The sequence below is a fragment of the Trachypithecus francoisi genome, unplaced genomic scaffold (assembly GCF_009764315.1).
Source record: "Trachypithecus francoisi isolate TF-2019V2 unplaced genomic scaffold, Tfra_2.0 Lachesis_group5, whole genome shotgun sequence".
NCBI classification, from domain to species: domain Eukaryota; kingdom Metazoa; phylum Chordata; class Mammalia; order Primates; family Cercopithecidae; genus Trachypithecus; species Trachypithecus francoisi.
In genome coordinates this window covers 129,441,847-129,463,802 of record NW_022681470.1, presented here as the reverse complement: position 1 = coordinate 129,463,802, position 21,956 = coordinate 129,441,847, and the positions used below count along the sequence as shown (strand labels likewise).

Here is a 21,956-nt window from a genome sequence, read left to right as displayed (position 1 = left end):
TCCAATTTCTCCATATTCTCAACATGTTACCTCTTTTTTTAAAAAAAAATTATACCTATCCTAGTGGATGTAAACTGGTATCTTATTGTTTTCATTTGCATTCCCATGATAGCTAATCATTTGTATTCCCATGATAGCTAATGATCTTGAGCAATTTTTGTATACTTATCAGTTATTTTTACATATTCTTTAGAAAACTAATCACATCCTTTGCCCATTGTAAAATTGGGTTCTCTTTATTGTGCTTTAAGAGTTCTGTGTATATACTGGAATACCAGACTCTTATCAGACATGATTTGCAGAAGTTTTCTCTCATTCTGTGGGTTCTCTTTTAGAGTATTCTGGAAATCAAACATCTTTAATTTGTGTGATTTTCCACTTTATCTTTTCTTTTGTCACTGTGCTTTTGATATCATATCTAAGACACCAAGGTCATGAAGATTTATGCCTGTATTTACTTATAACAGTTTCATACTTTTAGCTTTTCCATTTAGGTCTTTGATCTATTCTGAGTTAATTTTTGTACATGGTATGAGGTTAGGGTCTAACTTCATTCTTTTGCATTTGGGTGTTTCGTTGTCTCAGCACCATTTATAGAGGAGACTGTTCTTTCCCCATTGTATTATTTTCTGGACACTCTTGTCAAAAATTAGTTGCCCATAAATGTGTGTTCTAGACTCAGTTCTATTCTACGGATCTACATGTCCACCATTCTTATGCTAGTACCACACAGTCTTGATTACTGTAGCTTTGTAGGAAGCTTAGAAAATTGAGAAGTGTGAATCCACCAACTTTGTTCTTTGCAAGATTGTTTTGGCTATTCTGGGCCCCTTGCATTTCCATTTGAATTTGAGGATTGGCTTGTCAGTTTCTGAAAAAAAAAAAAAAAAACCCAGAAAAAAGTCAGCTAGAATTTTAATAGGGATTGCATTTAATCTGTAGGTCAATTCAGAAAGTACTACTGTCTTAACAATATTAAGTCATCTAATCCATGAACACGAAATGTGTTTCCATTTATTTAGTTGCTTTCGACATTGTTTTGTAGCTTTCAATGAATGTCTTATACTTCTTTTGTTAAATATGTTCCTGCTATTTTATTTTTTAGAATACTATTGTAAATGGAATTATTTTCTAATTTCATTTTTGATTGTTCATTGCTAGTATATAAAAACACAATTGATTTTTACATGTTGATCCTGTATCCTGCAACCTTGCTAAACTTGTTCAGTGGTTTTTTTTTGTGGATTTCCAAGGATTTTATATATACAAATTTGTCATCTATAAATAAAGATAGCTTTACTTATTTCTTTACCATGTGGATACCTTTTATTTATTTTTCTTGCCTAATTGCCCTGGCTAAAACCTCCTATAAAATGTTGAAAGAAGTGTTAAGAACAGACATCCTTGCTGAGCTTAGGAAGAAAGCTTTCAGTTACCATTAAAGTATGATGTCAACTGTGGGTTTTTCATGGATGTCCTTTATCAAGTTGAGGACATTCTCTTTTATTCCTAGTTTGTTGAATGTTTTATCATGACAGCGTGTTGGACTTTGTCAAATGATTTTTCTGCATTGGTTGAAGTGATCATGTGGTTTTTGTCCTTTATTTTACTGGTATGGTGTATAACATTAATTTTCTGAATTCCTGAGATAAATCTTTTTGTCATGGTATATAATCCTTTTTATATGCTGCTGGATTCAGTTTAAAATTATTTTGTTGAGGGTTTTTAAAATTTGCACTAATAAGGAATGTTGGACTATGTTTTTCTTTCCTTGTGGTGCCTTTGTCCACTTTTGTATTAGTAATACTGGCCTCATAGAATGAGTTGGGAAATGTTCCTTCCTCTCCTGTGTTTTTGGAAAAATGTGTGAAGGATTGGTGTTAATTATTAAACATTTGGTAGAATCTACCAGTCAAGCTATCTGGTTCTGTTTTTTTTCTTTGCGGGAAGATTTTGATTACTAATTCAATCCCTTTACTTGTTAATAGGTCTACTCAGATACTGTTTCTTCTTGAGTCAGGTTTGGTAGTTTGTGTCTTTCTTGGAATTATCCATTTCATCTAGATTATCTACTTTCTTTGGCACTATTATTATTATTATTTTTGAGATGGAGTCTCACACTGTCACCTGGGCTGGAGTACAGTGGCATGATCTTGGCTCACTGCAAGCTCTGCTTCCTGGGTTCAAGTGATTCTCCTGACTCAGCCTCCCAAGTAGCTGGGATTACAGGCAACCCACGCCCGGCTAATTTTTTGTATTTTTAGTAGAGACGGGATTTCACCATGTTGGTCAGACTGGTCTCAAACTCCTGACCTCGTGATTCGCTCGCCTCGGCCTCCCAAAGTACTGGGAATACAGGTGTAAGCCACCGTGCCTGGCTGGCATTATTTTTTGTTTTGATTTATTTCCATAGGTTTGTGGGGGAACAGGTGGTGTTTGGTTACATTGATAAGTTCTTTAGTGGTAATTTCTGAGATTTGGGTGGACCCATCACCCAAGCAGTATACACTGTACCCAATTTGTAGTCTTTTATCCCTCACCCTCCTTCCACCCTTTCCCCCACCAATCCCCAATGTCCATTGTATCATTCTTATGCTTTTGCATCCTCATAGCTTAGCTCCCATTTATGAGTGAGAACATACGATGTTTAGTTTTCTAATCCTGAGTTGTTTCTACATCACAGGATAGTTCTCTCTCAGGAATATTCTGCGTTGTCATTTTCAGTCTCATATCCCAAGCTCTGAAGGGCATAGGGATCAACTCAGGCCACGTGCATGGATACTTGACCATTGATGGTTGCTGAACCTTAGCCATTTATGCCATCTCGGTAAAAGCAATGCCTTCCAAGCAAATCTCTGGAATAATTTTACTGAAGCATGACAGAATTCGCACGGAAGAAGACAGCTCCTGAAATATCCATGACAGCTACCACAGACATAGTGCTCACTGCCCCAACAGGAGCTGGGGAACCTCCATCTGCCACGCAGTCCCCCAAGGGGAAACAGAGGCATCAAAGGTTCCAGGGATGAGGTGGCAGTCAATGTGGGCAGCCAACGGCAGCCACGAGTTCAATTTTTTGGCATTATATATTACTTTTTAGCATTTAACATTTTTATAGACTACTTTTCAAAGTTTCTGCTGTTTATTTTTTATTTTTATTTACTTATTTTTGAGACAGGATTTCACTCTGTTGCCCTGACTGGAGTGCAGTGGCATGACTACAACTCACTGCAGCTTGACCTGCAGAGCTTAGATAATCCTCCCACCTCAGCCACCCAAGTAGCAGGGACTACAGGTACACGCCACCACACCCTTCTAAGTTTTTAAATGTTTTGTAAAGATGAGGTCTCACTATATTGCCCAGGCTACTCTTGAACTCCTGAGCTCAAGCAATCCTCCTGCCTTGGCCTCCCAAAATGTTAGGATTACAGGCATGAGCCGTCACACCCAACTTCTGCTGTTTTATTTTATTTATTTTTTGTTATTATTATTATTTTTTGAGATGGAGTGTTGCTCTGTCACTCAGGCTGGAGTGCAGTGGCACAATCTCAGCTCCCTGCAACCTCTGCCTCCTGGGTTCAAGCGATTCTCATGTCTTAGCCTCCCAAGTAGCTTACAGGCACCTGCCACCACGCTCAGCTAATTTTTGTATTTTTTTAGTAGAGACAGGGTTTCGCCATGTTGGCCAGGCTGGTCTCGAACTCCTGACCTCAAGTGGTCTGCCCACCTTGGCCTCCCCAAGTGCTAGCCACTGTGCCTAGCCGGTTTCTGCTGTTTTAGATTGACCTTTCTTCAGTTAGTCCAAATTAAGAAGGTTTAGTATTATATATGAAAGTGGCACACTAAGGAAACTAGCATTCTTCCTTTTTAAGAATCACCAGTGTTATTTAATTAATATTTTATATTTTGTCTTTTAGGATTATATATTCATCAAACAGAAACATAAAAAACTATGAAGAGGAAATTCTTAGGAAAAAGATAGTGGAGACTGGGATATCACAAAAGCAACTTGACATCAGTTTTCCACAGTGTAAAAACTCATCTGATTGTTCTCTTCAGAAGCATGAAATTCCAGAGGATATCAGTGACAGAGATGACGATTTCATTTCCAATGGTGAGGTATTTTTTATGGAGTTTTATTTATAGCCGTGAACATAATCATATTCTGGTACAGTTACAGAAAAGCATACTTCAAAGATATACTTTGCTGGTTTTTTTTTTTTTTAATAAGCATGGAGAACTGAAAACACTAGTATTGTTAACTCCCAGTTTTTCCCAAGTAATTGGAGATAGGCTTATTATGAGTAAATCCATACATAACTCACAATTCTCCTTTTAGCCACTATGCCTCTGTGTTATTGTCCTTATAATCTGTAGAGATAAAGAAGCTTTAGCAGAGTCAGTTCTGTTTAATACCCTAACAAAAATGGTAGCCTAGTTTTATGAATATTAAATGGTTAAGAAATACATAAATACTGTAATACATATGGCATTTTACCATGAAAAAGGCCTGAAGTTTGCTTGTCGAAGTGGATTTCAGAAGGGTTGCAGCTTGTGAGTTGTTGCAGATTGATGGAAAGAGAATATTAAGGAGGGATGCATGCATAGAGAGAGGTTCTGACAGAAAACCTGAGGTCCCTGGATCAGAGAACAGACCATTTATCACTTGCAGAGCATCTTAGTGCCAATTCTCAGCTCCTAAACTCTGTGAGGCACTGCAGTGAGGGCCTGATGTTACCCAGCCCATGCAGTGGGATTGCACCACTGAAGAGGAACACCAAAATTAGGAAACTTTAAGCTTTCACAGGTTGCTGGCAGATCTTCCCATTCTCCTCTCTAGAGACAGAAAGACCTTTCTTTGGAAGGGAAATCTTTGGGAGGGGAGGAGAAGGTAGTTTCCTTACCCTGTAATATAAGGAAATGACTTCCAGAGGAGGAAGGTTTCTCAATTTTCTGAAGTAATACATATCTCTAGTTTCCAAGGCATGTTTGCTGTTTAATCATCCTTTAACCAAGTTTACTGGTGCTCTGCTCAGACAGATCAGACCATGCTGACACATAAAAATATTCATAGAAAAGTGTCTCCCAATAGTTGGTTATCTGAAGTCAGATGGGAATTTATAAAACCAGATATAGATGAGTGTGTCTTATAACACATGCAGTAAACTGAGGTATCTGGTATTTAGGTGTGCGTGTGTATGTGCATGGCTCAGTTCAACTGAGTGCAGCTTTCTGCATTAACTTTGTGTTTCTCATCTGAATTTTGCACCTAAGCAAATGCAAAATTTATGTTATGCTCAAAATGTTCCCTAATACATGAATTGTATTGGATCAAACTCATTTTTTCAAAACAAGTGGTAGAGCAGAATTGATTGTATTTGAAAACATTTGTTGGGCTAAAGGATCTTATTACTGGTGTGTAAAGCAACAATTACTCATTTGATTTATCCTGGTTAGATTCCTGTTATATTACAGTCAACATATCTGTTTATGAGTGAATGAATAGACATTCTAGGCCTTGAGGTAGATCATTCATATGCTTTATTTAATTTCATCTTATAAAACCCTAGGAAGTGTTACAGACTGATTTTATCAATAAGACCCAGATAGGACTCTAAGACTCAAAGAGCATAAAAGACTTTCCTGAGGTCATGCACAGCAATTGACAGAGCTGATATTTGAAATCCAGTTTTCTTACTCTAGTCTAGAGCTCTGCTGTGGCTCTATGGCAACCCTTTAAAGTGGCCAAATAAGTTGTGAGTTTAAGTGAAAAGAGCCTCTGCCTTTTGACTGTTTTCTCCATCACTCCATGGAAAATCCCCACGTTCACCAGTAACCTCCTAGTTGTCAGGTTAGCAGACATTTTTTTGTCTACATTTTATAAACCTTTTTGCAGCCTTTCATACTGTTAATACTGCCCTCCTTGAAAGTTCTGTTTTCGGTGACACTATGCTTTCCTGATTTTCTTTCTTGGCCAATTCTCAGTCTTTTTTACTGATCTATCATCTTTCTGCCCCTTAAATAAATGGTATTCTGTAATTTTTTTGAGCTTCATATCCAATCACTGACTAAACATATCTGTTAAAGTCTACCTTATTTTTTTATTTTTTAAATCTTTATTGTTTTTAATGAGATGGGGTCTCACTCTGTCACCCAAGCAAGAGTACAGCGTCATGATCTCAGCTTGCTGCAACCTCTACCTCCCAGGCCCAAGTGATCCTCCCACCTCAGCCTCTCGAGTAACTGGGCCCACAGGGGTGACCACCATGTCTGGCTAATATTTTGTATTTTTAGTAGAGATGAGGTTTCCCTGCGTTGCCCAGGCTGGTCTTGAACTCTTGAGCTCAGGCAGTCCACCCACCTCAGCCTCCTAAAGTGCTGGGATTATAGGCATGAGCCACTGTGCCCAGCCAAAATATATCTTAAATATCTCAAATGTAACCTGTCCCAAATTCAACTTGTGGGACTCTGTCACCAGTGACTGATCTTCACCAGATCTACTGGCCAAAGTTTGTTGACAAGCAAAGTTATGATAAACAGTTGTTAAAAGAAAAACGTTAGATAAAATAAACCTGAGTTTATTGAACAAAGAACAATTCATGAATCATGCAGCACTCAGAACCAGAAGAGGTTCAGAGAACTCTGCTCTACAACTGGTCAGTGAGTATGTATAAACAGAACATGGAAATAAAGTACAGAAATGACTTGATTGGTTATAGCTAAGTGTTTGCCTTATTTGGACATGGTCAGATCAGTTGGCTGCTTGTGATTGGGCAAAGCTTGGCTGCTTATAATTGGCTGAGATCTAGCTATCTATTACCAAAAATAAACACTCCTAAGTTAGGTTAGGTTTTAGTTTGTTTACATACTAAGGTTGCAGTTCCTTAAGTAGGAACTCAAAGTATGGAGGCAGCCTTAGTTCAAATTTAAGTTAACAATTTCTGCCTTTAGATTAGTCTCTTGATTGTGAGATCGACCAAAACCTTGGGCATTGATGCCAGTCTCTTGATACCATCATAATGGACTCATTTGGTCTCAGAGTAGAGCTTACTGGCCTCCATGTCAGGTCAGTTAAATTATTCTTTACATTCTTGCTGTTTTAGTCAAAGTTAAGACCATTTAATGCACAATGGATGGCAGCATACAAATATTTAAGACTCCTGGGAGGATATGGTATGCCAGGGATGCTACTATCATGACTATCAGGAGGCTAATACCAAAAGACAAAAGTGTACTGCCGGGCGCGGTGGCTCACGCCTTTAATCCCAGCACTTTGGGAGGCCGAGGCGGGTGGATCACGAGGTCAGGAGATTGAGACCATCCTGGCTAACACGGTGAAACCCCATCTCTACTAAAAATACAAAAAAAAATTAGCCTGGCGTGGTGACATGCGCCTGTAGTCCCAGCTACTTGGGAGGCTGAGGCAGGAGAATGGCGTAAACCCAGGAGGCTAAGCTGGCAGTGAGCTGAGATCGCGCCACTGCACTCCAGCCTGGGCGACAGAGCAAGACTCCGTCTCAAAAAAAAAAAAAAAAAAGTGTGCTCCTTTATAGGGGCCCCTGCAAACCAAACTGATCAAAATTAATCAAACAAAAATTTAGACAAGATAGAGAGTGCAATAATATTTGAGTCAAATTGGTCATAGTCTGTTCAGGGAATGATGGTGATTAAGGACCCTAGTTTACTGTAGAATGATCTGATTTCAAAAGGTCTCCAAGTTTGTAACCAGCCTGGGCAACATAAGGAGACTCTGTATCTATAAAACATAAAATTAGCTGAGCATGGTGGTGTATACCTGTAGCCCCAGCTACTTGTGAGGCTAGGGTGGGAGGACTGAATTGCTTGAGCCTAGGATTTTGAAGCTATAGTAAGCTATGTTCATGCCACTGCACTCCAGCCTGAGTGACAGAGCAAGACTCTGTCTCTAAAAAATAAAATAAAATTTTTTAAAGATAATCCAATATTGTTGTTAGCCTGATAACACAGGTCATAGTAACCTAGAGACCCACAAGAAGAAACATAGAGATTAGAAATTTTTCTAAATTCTAATTAAGAAGTAATTAATTCTAATTAAAATTAGAAAAAGATGTTCATGAAGAGGCTTCATTTTTGGTGTATAATTTTTGGTGTATAATTTTGTGATAATACTACCTATATTTAAATATGTATATTTAAAAGTATACAGTCATGTGCTGCATAATGACATTTTGGTCAACAATGGACGACATATATGACAAAGGTTTTATAAGATTATGATACCGGATTTTTACTGTACCTTTTCTATGCTTACATACACAACTACTTACCATTCTGTTACAGTTGCCAACAGTATTCATTGCAGTGACACGCAGTGCAGGTTTATAGCCTAGGAGCAGTGGGCTATACTATATGGCCTATGTGTGTAATAGGCTATATCATCTAGGTTTGTGTAAGCACACTCTGTGATGTTCACACAGGAATGAAATCAGCTAACAACATATTTCTCAGAACTGTCATTAAGGGATGCATGACTGTTAATAAGCAATGCATGACTCTATGTTTACATATAAGTAGAAATACATTTCAAAGGAGAAAGTCTAGATGATTTAACCTTTTTGTTTTATTTTTAATTTACTACTTATATATTCCAACTAATTGAGATAATTATGTGGGAAACCTCTTGATAATAATAGAAAACAATTTTTGGATGTTTGTAATATTAAACTATTTTTTAGTTTTGTTTTTCTTTTTTAAAGATAATTATGACTTGGAGCCTGCATCTGAATTAGGAGAAGATTTATTGAAGCTTTATGTGAAACCTTGTTGCCCAGATATTGATATTTTTGTTGATGGAAAACGTTTTAAAGCTCACAGGTAAATAGACATGACTAATTTGCTGTCTTGGTTGTGACTGTAGAGTGTGGAAGGGCAGCTGTCTCTTTCCAGCATGGTAGTTTTCAAGCTTTGATTTTCACACAGGCCACAGGGGTTCCATGAAGGCCAAAGGGGTTCCACTGTGATTCCTCTGGGGGGAATCGAACAGGGGAAGAGGTTGACCATCAGGCAAGGTTTTCTGCAGGTTTTCACACATGCACACGTGGGCCCACTCAGACATATGCATGTCTATGCTTCTGCCAGAGCAGATCTCATCTATGTTCTGCATGGGGCATGAACCTAAGATTTTATTAGAAGAAAATGTTCTGCTGCCTAAAATAGATTTGAAAGCCACTGTCACAGAAAATGTAGTTAAATGCAGTTTTTAATTTTATAGGCATTATAGTATTGAGAAGTATTATTTCTACATGAATGACATGTATTTTCTCTGAATGCATTTTGGCTCAGATTCCGTGTTTCAAAATAGATGATGCTCATGAATAGCATTGATTAGGAGGTTTAATATTTCAATGTACTTTTTAAAAACCATTGTTCTGCTTCAGAATTGGGTTGCTTAAACATTCCAGGCGTTTAGATTTCAAATTAAAGCCGGTTGCCTGTTTTAGTCAGGCGCTTTGATTGCAAGTAACTAGAATCTGCTTAAAAGCAGAAAAAAATTTAATAAGAAATACATATTATCTTTTGGAACTCAAGGGAAAGAAGTACAGCTGGGTCTCACTGAGGACTAGAATCTGAACCAGAAAACTTAGGAACCCAGTCAGTTCTTCCTCCTTCTCTTTGTGTTTCAAATAGAATGTTGATAAGAAGTTATTCTGGTGCTTCTGAAGAGGAAGAACTGGAGTATTTGCAGTGGCAAGTGGTAATCTTCTACATCCAGCGGTGCATAGCCCTTAATGAAATTAGCAGTGGGTTTAGGTTACTGTAATCCAGCAAGCCAAATAGTGGTAATATTTGTACTCTCAGAAATCACACTGGTTTTGCCAGTTGACAGCAATACAACCCCAGGATTGCTAGTCTGAACTAGACTATTTACTATTCAAAATTTAACTTTTCTCTATGGGAATATGTACTTTGTAAATATACATATACGCATTTTCCTAATTCTTGTGAAATCTGCATTAAATATTGCAAAATTCAGAATATAATCTAGATTGATCATTATATTTTCCATCTCATGGGTGTATTTCCTAAATCATGGTGTGGGTGTGGTTGTGTGTCTCTCCGTCTTGTTTTCATTTTTTTTTCTGACCAACACAATTTTATTTAAAAAATTAATTTTATTTTGTGTCCAGGTTTTTCACGAGACCGTGTGGGCATCCTGCCAAAGTTACAGAGCCCTAAAGCTATTGCCGTCATACAGGGAAGGCAGGACCCTGTGACCATTTGCAATATGTCCTCAAACAGTGCCTATATTTGGCCTCTCCCTGTGTGCTGCCTGACAATGAACTAACAGGACTGTGTTTTAGGAGCTGGACCTAGAATATTAGGTTTGTATTCCAGGACAGCTCTTGCTCACATTTCTGGTTTATTTTGTTCACCTAGCAATAAAAAAAAATTCATATTAACTAGAAAGACAATAAGTTTTCCTACTTTTTTCTTACCCTTATGTAAGTTAGAATAGCAAATTCTAAATTATAAGGTTACCTTCCTAGTCCAGACTCAAGCATCTTTCTGTTTATAGTACATACTAATTTTATTATGCAGTTTAAGGAATATTGTGTCAGTAGTTCAGAGAATACATATTCATCTAAAGCCCAACATTGGAACTTTCTCAGTTACTTCTTGTTCTAGATGATCATTGTCAGCATTCTTCTAGTGGTGTGGCTAAAAATCCTTTTGTAATATGGCTGCTTTAATTTCTTAATTATACATACTTAAATATTAAAAGATCAATACAAGTACTTACAAAGGACCAGGATTTATGACTGGAATTTTATTCAGTTTAGGTATCAACATTTTTAAAACCTTAGTTTGCTAGTTTAATGTGTCCAAATTGGTATGGTCTTCTATTAAGCTAATCTTTCTCTCATGGTCAAGTTACTTCCTCGGTAACAGTTCTTCCAAGGTAGTCTCTCCAGTTGCTCTGTCCGTTCTTTACCATGGTCCTCAGCCCAATCCTTGGAACACTTTGTATGCTGAAAGACAGCCTGATGCCAGTCACTTGCTTGTGGTGGCACAACTAAGCCAAAGAAATCATTTGTAACAGAGTGGTTAAGAGTGTGTGGACTGTAGGGACAATCTGCATGGATTTTAATTTCATGTCCACCATTATTAGCTGTGTGAATTTGGGTAAGTCATTTAACCATTCATTCTGCGTTTCAGCATCCTTATCAGAGATGGGGGTTATAACAGTCTCCATCTCATAATGTGATTGTGAGAATTAAGTTACAGTTGTTACTGAGCACTCAGTGGGCTTACTACCTGATTAGCCTTCATGGATTCCATTAGTTAGTTATGTTACTACTTTTCTGAATATTGTATCCTGGGATACTACTGCACATTACCCCTTGTTGTGGACCTCTGTAACATTATCTTCCTGCCCCAGATGCTCTCAGTTACCGTATGAATACCATCTGGATATTGTACATTTCTTTCTGCTTGTATTTATTCCTGTCACCTTCAGTCTACTTCTAAGTATCTGCCTGAGCCACTGCATTGCTGACTTCCCTTTTTTTTTTTTTTTTTTTTTTTTTTTTTAAAGATGGAGTCTCGCTCTGTTGCCCAGGCTGGAGTGCAGTGGCGCGATCCCTGGTCACTGCAAACTCTGCCTCCTGGGTTCATACCATTCTCCTGCCTCAGCCTCCCAAGTACCTGGGACTACAGGCGCCTGCCACCACGCCCGGCTAATTTTTTGTATTTTTTAGTAGAGACGGGGTTTCACTGTGTTTGCCAGGATAGTCTTGATCTCCTGACCTTGTGATCTGCCTGCCTTGGCCCCCAAAGTGCTGGCATTACAGGCGTGAGCCACTGCACCTGGCTGCTGACTTCCCATTTTGTAGTATAATTTGTTATTTTAATGTTTTATGAAAGAAGTTTAATGTTACATTTTTAAGATAATTTGTTGCACTTCTGTGTTCCGTAATTAAAATTCTCTTATGCTGGCTCATTGAAAAAGAACAGTCATTCTTTTTTTTTTTCCTAAGACAAAGTTTTGCTCTTTTGCCCAGGCTGGAGTGCAGTGGCGTAATCTTGGCTCACTGCAACCTCCGCCCCCTGGGTTCAAGCGATTCTCATGTCTCACCCTCCCAAGTAGCTGGGATTACAGGCGCACACCACCAACCTTGGCTAATTTTTGTATTTTTTAGTAGAGACAGGGTTTCACCATGTTGGCCAGGCTGGTGTCGAACTCCTGACCTCAAGTGATCCACCCGCCTCAGCCTCCCAAAGTGCTAGTATTACATATATGAGCCACTGTGCCTGGCCCCGTCATTTCTAACTTTAGCTTTGTGACACTCAAAATCTGGTATATCTTCCAGAATACCTTTCTTATCAGTGCCTGATAATATACCATTAGACATTCATTCATTTGGTTAAGATGTCAAATCTTCCTTTAATATCTCTCTGAATATTTAGTAAATTGGCACTATGTCCTAAGATCATTGTTCTGTATGTCCTTGAAAAAGCTAAAAGTTTTTTGAGAAGTGGTATGATTTAGTAATTAAGAAGTTGGTCTTTTTGTGTTTAGATTATGATTCCACCACTTATTTTGAAAATTCCACCACTTATTAATTGTTGAGAGTAACTTAATCTCTCCAAGTTTCAATATCTTTATCTGTAAAAGGAATAGTAGTAGAAATTATAGCATGGAATAGCTGTGAAGATTGAATCATATAATGCACATGAAGCACTTAGCTTAGTACCTGGCACATTGTAAGCTTTCAAAAGTAAATGTTAGTTGCTATAAGTATGTAATAGATATCTGTAAGACCGGCACATATATTGCCTGTTCTAGCTTGCCTTATATCAGGGGGCAAACTGTGGCCTAAATGTGGTTAAGTGGCCTGTTTTTGTATGAGGCAACAAAAAAGCAGAGACAAGTAATGCCACAGGGACCTGCAAGTCTAAAATGCCTTTCAAGAGTCACTTGGGTTTGTTCCCAAACCTGCTTATGCCATTTGAATTTATTTTTTTGATGACAATGAATATAAGTCAGTGATACATAAAACATGAAAGAGAAAAGTTATTGTTCCAGTGAAAACTCGGGTGAGTGCTTTGGAAGGATTAAATAAGGATTAAATAAGGGAAGGCACTTTAAAAATTGCTGTTGTGGCCAGGTGCAGTGGCTCACACCTATTATCCCAGCACTCTAGGAGGCTGAGATGAGAGGAGCACTTGAACCAGGGAGTTTGAGACTAGGCTAAGCAACAAAGCAAAACCCCATCTCTACAAAAAAATTTAGCTGGGCATGGTGGTGTGCACCATGTAGTCTCAGCTAATTGGGTGGCTGAGGTGGGAAGATCATTTGAGCCTAGGGGTTTGAGGTTGCAATGAGCCAGTGAGTGCCATTGCATTCCAGCTTTGGGAACAGAACAAGACCCTGTCTCAAAAAAAATTAAAATCAAACTAGATATCATTGTGTATATGTGTATTGTTTTTGTGAGAATGACGCTTATATCAGTGAACCCATGTTTAAAAAAAAAAGATGGGTCTTATGATAAAAGATGTGTGAATTAAATGCATATTTCTTAAGTTAGAATAAAATTATAGTATACAGAAAGAGCTTTTTTAATTCCTCATTTTTTCAATTAACTAAACAACTATTACTCCAAATTGTGTTGGGTAATAGGGTATCCACAGCACTTAACTTCAGAAAAGTCCAGTCCTATGAAAGCTATAGTCAATGGATGTCACAAAATTCTCAAGAGATGGTTAACTTTGCTTTCACAAAGTTATATTCTCTGAAGTATTTGCTAAGAAGTGACATGGACAATAGTGATTACTCCAAAAATTTAGATTCGTGACTCTGGATTTAACTCTTACTCAGTTAATGTGGAATTAAAGCAAATAAATAAATAAATAAATACATTCTTAGAGTAAGAATACTTTAAAAATTAGTCCTACTAAAATTTCCTTCTCTAGAGCTTCTCTGCATAATCCAGGCCATTATTCTGCCTGGAGTAGTGAATGTAGTTCAGCTAACATTGGAAAGTATTGAATAGCCGTGTACTAAAGCAGTGGAAATTAGGGCATCTTGATAGAGCCAGAAGCAGCATTAACAGTTGAAATTAAACTTAATCAAAAGGAGAAAATAGTTTTTGGCATGATGGAAAATAAAAAATTTGGCAAAGATTTTTAATACACCATACCATCTACAGCATTATTTTTTAACCTGAGGCATCTGTCCTAATTAAGTAGGAATGTTTTCTAAGTTTCTGTTTTAAGGTCAGAGTAATTGTTTAAGCCTCAGATGCTCCTAATTTTACTAAAATGGAAATGGCTGACATGCTGTGTTCAAGTCTTCTGAGGAGTAGACACAAAGGTGGGATTAGACTTTCAATAAATGTATTAGGCTAAATGCATGTGAGAGAACATAGAGAGAAAGCCAGAGAAAACAGAGCTGCTAGACTGCAATGCTGATTTGACTCTAAGTGAAGGAGAAAGAGAAGGAAGTTAGATAGAAGCATCTTAGACTGCAGTGGAGTCCTAAGAAAAGTTGGGCAAGGCCATTAAAGTTCCCATGCCAAAGGCACCCATCAGAGAAGCACCTGTTTTCTAGGGCTAGACCTGCCTTATTATCCTTGCTGGGCTCAGTTATTGTCGGGAAATAGCTTCTGAGAAGATGGCCTTGTGACCCAGGTGGAATAAATTTCAGAGTGCTATAGCTGAAGCTGTCGGTCATTACGCAGTCAAAGATTAGAGGGGTAGGCCCGGCGCACGGTGACTCACGCCTGTAATTCCAGCACTTTGGGGCCGAGGTGGGTGGATCACGAGGTCCAAGATCGAGACCATCCTGGTTAACTTGGTGAAACCCCGTCTCTACTAAAAGTACAAAAAATTAACCGGGCATGGTGACATGTGCCTGTAGTCCCAGTTGGTTGGGAGGCTAAGGCAGGAGAATCGCTTGAATCCAGGAGGCGGAGGTTGCAGTGACTTGAGATTGTGCCACTGCACTCCAGCCTGGACGACAGAGTAAGAGTCTGTCTCAAAAAAAAAAAGATTAGAGGGGTATATTCTCATGACTGCCACACATATAAATCATGACATGCTATATATGTGTTTATATTTCTTTACCACTAGGCATAGTCAGATGAAGTAAGAAATAGTTGTTAAAAAAAACATTTATTATTTGCTAGGTATTATGGTGCTGAGATTGGGATTCATAAAGAAATGAATGAAGTACTGAGGATTAAATGGGTTATATATCAATATTCAACAGTGTGATAGAAAAGATTGCCATGGAAAAAAGGCCTGACAGACATCCAATAAACTGCTAAAAGTGGTTTTTTCTAGATCATGGAATTGAAGTAAACAAGGAAGCAGGGTGAGAACTTAAAATTTTCACTTTATCCAATTCTATATTGAAGTTTATTACAAACATATTGTTTTTATAATTTTAAAAAAGTTTTTAAAATCTGGCTTTCCATTTTTAAGGAAAGAATTACAGACTAAAAATTTTTTATCGGCAGCACATATAATTTTTTTTATCTGTTCAAATAGGCTCAATCATACTCTGAGGTCACTATCTTTGTCCTCTTTTATCGAAAAATAAAAACTATATAGCAGACTTAGTGTATTAAGTATTCATTTGATTGTCAGCGTCCCTGAGATCCCTCCTTCTTCAGGGGGTCTGGTGTACAAACTGTGAGGAGGGGAGATTCTCAGTGTGGTGGGGGACGGGGTGTGGTAGGGACTCCCCAGCAATTGAACGCTTCTCTCTTCGTCTCATGCTCTTACTGGGGCTGGTGGTCCGGGGGCTCTTACTCTTTGGAGGCCATGTGGACCATGAGGTGTACCACCCTGTTGCTGTAGCCAAATTCATTGTCATGCCTGGAAATGAGCTTGATAAAGTGGTCATTGAGGGCAATGCCAGCCCCAGCACTGAAGGTGGAAGAGTGGGTGTCACTGTTAAAGTTGGAGGAGACAATCTGGTGCTCATTGTAGCCCCAGATGCCCTTGAGGGCCCCCTCTGATGTTGCTTTACCACCTTGACGTCATCATATTTAGCTGGTTTCTCCAGAAAGCAGGTCAGGTTCATAACTAACCTGTTGGTGGTGGGGACATGGAAGGCTACGCCAGTGAGCTTCCTGTTTGACTTGGGGATGGCCTTGCCCACAGCCTTGGCAGCACCAGTAAATATCTACTGGTGCAGGGATGATGTTCTGGAGAGCCCCATAGCCATCACACCACAGTTTCCCAGAGGGGCCATCCACAGTCTTCTGGATGGCAGTGATGGCATGGACTGTGATCCTGATTCCTCCCATGATGCCAGAGTTGTTATGGATGACCTTGACCAGGGAGCTAAGCAGTTGGTGTCCAGGAGACGTTGCTGATGATCTTGAGGTTTTTATACTTCTCATGGTTCATGCCCATCACAAACATGGGGGCACTGGCAGAAGGGACAAAGATGATAACCCTTTTGGCTCCACCCTCTAAGTGAGCCCCAGCCTTCTGCATGACAGTGAAGATGCCAGTGGACTCCATAACATAATCAGTACCAGCATCATCCTGTTTGATTTTGGTAGGATCTCACTCCTGGAAGATGGTGATGGGGTTTCCATTGATGACAAGCTTCCTGTTTTCAGCCTTGGTGATGCCATGGAACTTGCCATGGGTGGAATCATACTGGAACATGTAGACCATGTAGTTGAGGTCAATGAAGGGGTCATTGATGGTAACAGTATCTACTTTGCTAGAGTTAAAAGCAGCCCTAATTACCAGGCACCCAATACAGCCAATTCCATTTACTCTGGGCTTCACTTTTACCATGATGTCTCAGGGACATGGCTGGTGCTGCCCAAGAACAGAAGAAGGAGAGGGCAAGGTTCTGTCACTTTTTCTCTTCCTTTTTTTTTTTTTTTTTTTGAGGTAGAGTCTCGCTCTGTCGCCCGGCTGGAGTGCAGTGGCCGGATCTCAGCTCACTGCAAGCTCCGCCTCCCGGGTTCCTGCCATTCTCCTGCCTCAGCCTCCCGAGTAGCTGGGACTACAGGCGCCCGCCACCTCGCCCGGCTAGTTTTTGTATTTTTTTTTTTTAGTAGAGACGAGGTTTCACCGTGTCAGCCAGGATGGTCTCGATCTCCTGACCCCATGATCCGCCCGTCTCGGCCTCCCAAAGTGCTGGGATTACAGGCTTGAGCCACCGCGCCCGGCCCTCTCTTCCTTTTGCTTACTTTACATTTAATTTATGCTGCTGTTTATACTTTCTTAAGGTGGAATTCGAGATCATTAATAAGAAACCTTTTTCCTTTTCTACAATAAGCATTTAAAAGCTAAACATTTCCTTCTAAGCACTGTTTAGCTGCAGCCTGCAAATTTTGATATATTGTATTTTCACTCAAATAAATGTATTTTCTAATTTTCCTTTTGATTTCTTCTTTACCCATGGGTTGTCTAGAAGTATGTTTAATTTCTAACTATTTGGGAATTTTCCAGATAATTCTCCGTTATTGATTTCTAGTTTAATTCCATTGTGGTCATAGAACATATTTTATATTATTTTAGTTTTGTTTAAATTTATTGAGACTTGTTCGATGGCCCAGAATATGGTCTGTATTAGTGAATGTTCCACATGTGCTTAAAAAGAATATGTGTTCTGTTGTCCTGTGGTGGAGTGTTGTATAAATGAAAATTGGTTGATAGTGTTGCTCAAGTTTTATGTATCCTTAGCTGAACTTTTGTCTATCTATCCTGTTAATTACTGATGGAGTATTGAAGTCTCCAAGTATCATTATAAATTTGTTTCTCTTCTTCGTTCTGTCAGTTTTTGCTTCATGTATTTTGAAGCTCTATTATTTGGTACATACACATTTGGGATTGTTATTTCTTCATAATGAATTGAATCCTTTTTATTTTGAAATACTGCTTTTTACCTCAGGTCATGTCACTTGTTATGAAGTTTACTTTGGTTAATATCACCACTCAAGCTTTCTTTTTTTTTTTTTTTTTTTTTTTTTGAGACGGAGTCTCGCTCTGTCGCCCAGGCTGGAGTGCAGTGGCCGGATCTCAGCTCACTGCAAGCTCCGCCTCCCGGGTTTACGCCATTCTCCTGCCTCAGCCTCCCGAGTAGCTGGGACTACAGGCGCCCACCACCTCGCCCGGCTAGTTTTTGTATTTTTTAGTAGAGACGGGGTTTCACCGTGTTAGTCAGGATGGTCTCGATCTCCTGACCTCGTGATCCGCCCGTCTCGGCCTCCCAAAGTGCTGGGATTACAGGCTTGAGCCACCGCGCCGGCCCACTCAAGCTTTCTTATGATTAGTGTTTATATGGTATTCTTTTTATATCCTTTTACTTCTAAACTTTGTCTTTATATTTAAAATGGATTTAAAATTAATTTCTTGTAGATAGCAAATAGTTGTGTCTTGCTTTTGTTATCCAGTCTCATAATCTCCTTTTAATTAGAGTAGACATTAATAGTATTTGACTATTTATAATAATGTAGTTATTAATATGTTTGAGTGTAAGTCTACCGTTGTACTTTTTTTTTTTTTTGGATCCCTCTCTGTTGCCTAGGCTGAGTGCAGTGATATGGTCATAGCTTCTGTAACCTTGCACTCCTGGGCTCAAGTGATTCCCTGGCCTCAGCCTCCTGAGTAGTTGGGACTACAGGCACTTGCCATCATACTCAGCTAATTTAAAACATTTTTTGTAGATGTGGGTTCTTGCATTATTGCTCCAGGCTGGTCTTGAACTCCTAGCCTCAGGGAATCCTTTTGCTCCAGCCTCCCAAATTGCTGGGATTACAGGTGTGAGCCACCACACAGCCCTAAAATGCTTTGTCTGCTAATTCCATCTTCTGTGTCATTTCTGGGTCTGATAATATTGACTGATTTTTCCCCCCTTTTAATGTTCACAATTTGCTGCTGCTTCACATTACCTAGTACGTTTTTAATCAAATGCCAGACATTATAAATATTATGTTTTTGAATGTTTGAATTTTATTGTTTTTCTTGAAAAAGATTATTGAAGTTTTTTTTAGCAGGCATTTAAGTTATTGTGGATCAACTTCACGTTTATAAAGCTTCTTTTTGAATTTTGTTAGGGTGCGTCTAGAATAGCCTTTGCTCTAAATGTTGTAAAGCCTTTCTACTGAGGCTCCTGGGATCTTTCCTTAGTACCCCAAGTATTCAATTCTGGCCAGAAGGAACTTGAATATCTGTCAGCCATATAGCTCCCTGGCTTTTATTCTTTGCCTGGCTGTGTGGAGTTTTACCTTATGCACACTCAAATTATATTCAGACAAAAGCTCAAGGGAGGGAGTATCTACTCTGATTTCTGGAGTTCTTCATGACTCCCTCTTCTATATTACTGCACCCCACAAATTTCAGCTGACTCAGCTTCTTGGGGCTCCTATATCAGTCTCATCAACTCAGCCACAAGGCTCTGCTCATTTGTCCTTCCTGTGCCTTGACTAGAAACTGCTTCTAGGAAGAAAAGCATTGTGACTGTAGAGCTTACTTCATTTGTTTTTCTTCTCTTGGGGATCAGAGTTCTTCATGGTCATATTTTGTTCAATTTTCTAATTATTAAATGGAAGGTAGGGAAGTCCTGTACTTATGGGTAGAAGCAGAATCCTAATCTTTTCTTAGTTGGCCTTATTTTTTAGAACAGTTCCAGATTTACGGACAAATTAAGAGTACGGTATTCTCATATACCCCCACACCTAGTTCCTCATTATTAACATCTTATAGTACATTTGTTACAATTGAGTGAATATCAATACATTGTTATTAACTAAAGTATGTAGTATATTCAGGATTTCCTTGGTTATTACCTAGTGTCCTTTTCTATTTGAGGAATCAATCCCCAATCTCACATTACACTTAGCTGTCATGTCTCCTTAGGCTCCTCTTGGCTGTAACAGGTTTTCAGACTTTCTTTTTTTTTTTGATGACATTCCAGTTTGAGGAGTACTGGTCAGGTATTTTATAGAAATGTCCCTTAAATGGAGTTTATCTTATGTTTTTCTCACAATTACATGGATTATGGGTTTGGGACAGGAAGACCACAAAGATAAAGGGCCATTTTCATTACATCATATTAAAGGTACATGTGATCAACATGACATCACTGTTTATGTTAACCTTGATAGTGACCTTGTTTTCATCTGGTTTCTGCACTGTAAGTTACTCCTCTCATCACCTCCCATTTCCAGACTGTGCTCTCTGGAAGGAAGTCACTGTGTGTATCCCATATTTAAGTGATAGGAAGTAATGTTCTACCTCTTGAAGCGGGGGTATTATCCACATAAATTATTTGGAATTCTTCTGCACAAGAAACTTATCTCTTCTCCTCCACATATTAATTTATTCAGTCACTTACATATATCAGTGTAGACTCATAGATACTTATTTTGTACTTTGGCTTATAATTTGACTTATTTTTTAATTTGGCTTGTCTTTTTTTTTTTTTTTTTGCTCAATTTGTTACAAGTTTAGCTGTGGGAGCTCTTTCAGGTAGCTCTTATGTCCCTTTTACTCCCTCCCTCAGTGTGTGTGTGTCTGTGTGTGTGTGTGTTGAGCATTTTCTTACTTTCTGGCACTAAAAGATATATCTGGTATAACAGACAAACGATACACCTGTCTACGTAGGGCGCTTACCGTGAATAGAACTTGCAGGACTGGAAGTTGCTTTGGGCGAGTCATTGAGTGAGTGGTGGGTGAATGTGAAGGCTCAGTTCATTACCGTACACTACTGTAGACTTTATAAATACTAACGATACACATGAAATTTATTTTAAAAAACTATCTTCAATAATTAAACTTGACATTGTAATTTTTCATTTTATAAACTTTTTAGTTTTTTGAAACTTTTTACTCTTTTGTAATCACACTTAGCTTAATCACAAACATGTATAACTGTGCAAATTTTTTTCTTTTTTTCTTTTTTCTTTTTTTTCTTTGAGACAGGGTCTAGCTCTGTCATCCAGGCTGGAGTACAGTGGCGTGATCATGGATCACTGCAGCCTTGACCTCTCTAGCTCCAGTGATCCTCCCACCTCAGCCTCTTGAGTAACTGGGACCACAGGGGCATGCCACCACACCCATCTAATTTTTGTATTTTTTGTAGAGACAAGTTCTTCCTGTGTTGGCCAGGCTGGTTTCACATGCCTGGGCTCAAATAGTCCTCCTGCCTCAACCTCCCAAAGTGCTAGGATTGCAGGTGTGAGCCAGCACATCTGGCTTTTTTACTTTGTATCCTTATTCTGTAAGCTCTTCTTTTCTTTTCTTTTTGAGATGGAGTCTCGCTCCATTGCCCAGGCTGGAGTGCAATGGCACTATCTTGGCTTGCTGCAACCTCCACCTCCTGGGTTCAAGCAATTCGCCTGCCTCAGCCTCCCGAATAGCTGGGATTGCAGGCATGCACCATGACGCCTAGCTAATTTTTTTGTATTTTAGTGGAGGTGGGGTTTCACCATCTCTAACTCGAACTCCTGATCTCAAGTGATCCACTCGCTTCAGCCTCCCAAAGTGCTGGGATTACAGGCGTGAGCCACTGCGCCTGGCCTATTAGCTTTTTTCTGTTTAAAAAATATTTTTAGGTTTTTAAACTTTTGTTAAAAATTGAGACAGAAGCAAACACATTAGCCTAGGCCTACACAGAGTCAGGATCATCAGTATCAATCCCTTCTGCCTCCACATCATGTCCCACTGGAAGGTCTTCAGGGGCAGTGTTATCTCCTGACATGCCTTCTTCTGGAATACCTCGCGAAAGACCTGCCTGAGGTTATTTAACAGTTAACTTTTTTTTTATATGTAAGTAGGAGTACTCTAAAGTAACAATATAAAATGTACAATAAAATAATAAGCCAGTAAGGTAGTCGTTTATTATCAAATATGTACTGTACATAATTGTATATGCTAGACTTTTACACAGCAGGCAGCACAGTAGGTTTATTTATACCAGCACCTCCACAAACATGTGAGTA

The 21,956-nt window shown here is 38.9% G+C and overlaps 1 protein-coding gene and 1 pseudogene across 1 annotated transcript in view; one reads left to right on the top strand and one right to left on the bottom strand.

Annotated features, from left to right (window-relative positions):
- BTBD8 (BTB domain containing 8) overlaps positions 1 to 21,956 on the top strand; it is a 105,509-nt gene that overhangs the window by 19,241 nt on the left and 64,312 nt on the right. The window contains exons 3-4 of the mRNA XM_033196924.1: positions 3,918 to 4,114; positions 8,736 to 8,853. Coding sequence (XP_033052815.1) covers positions 3,918 to 4,114; positions 8,736 to 8,853 — 315 coding nt within the window. The remainder of the gene's footprint in view (positions 1 to 3,917; positions 4,115 to 8,735; positions 8,854 to 21,956) is intronic.
- On the bottom strand, positions 15,792 to 16,800 carry LOC117074961 (annotated as a pseudogene).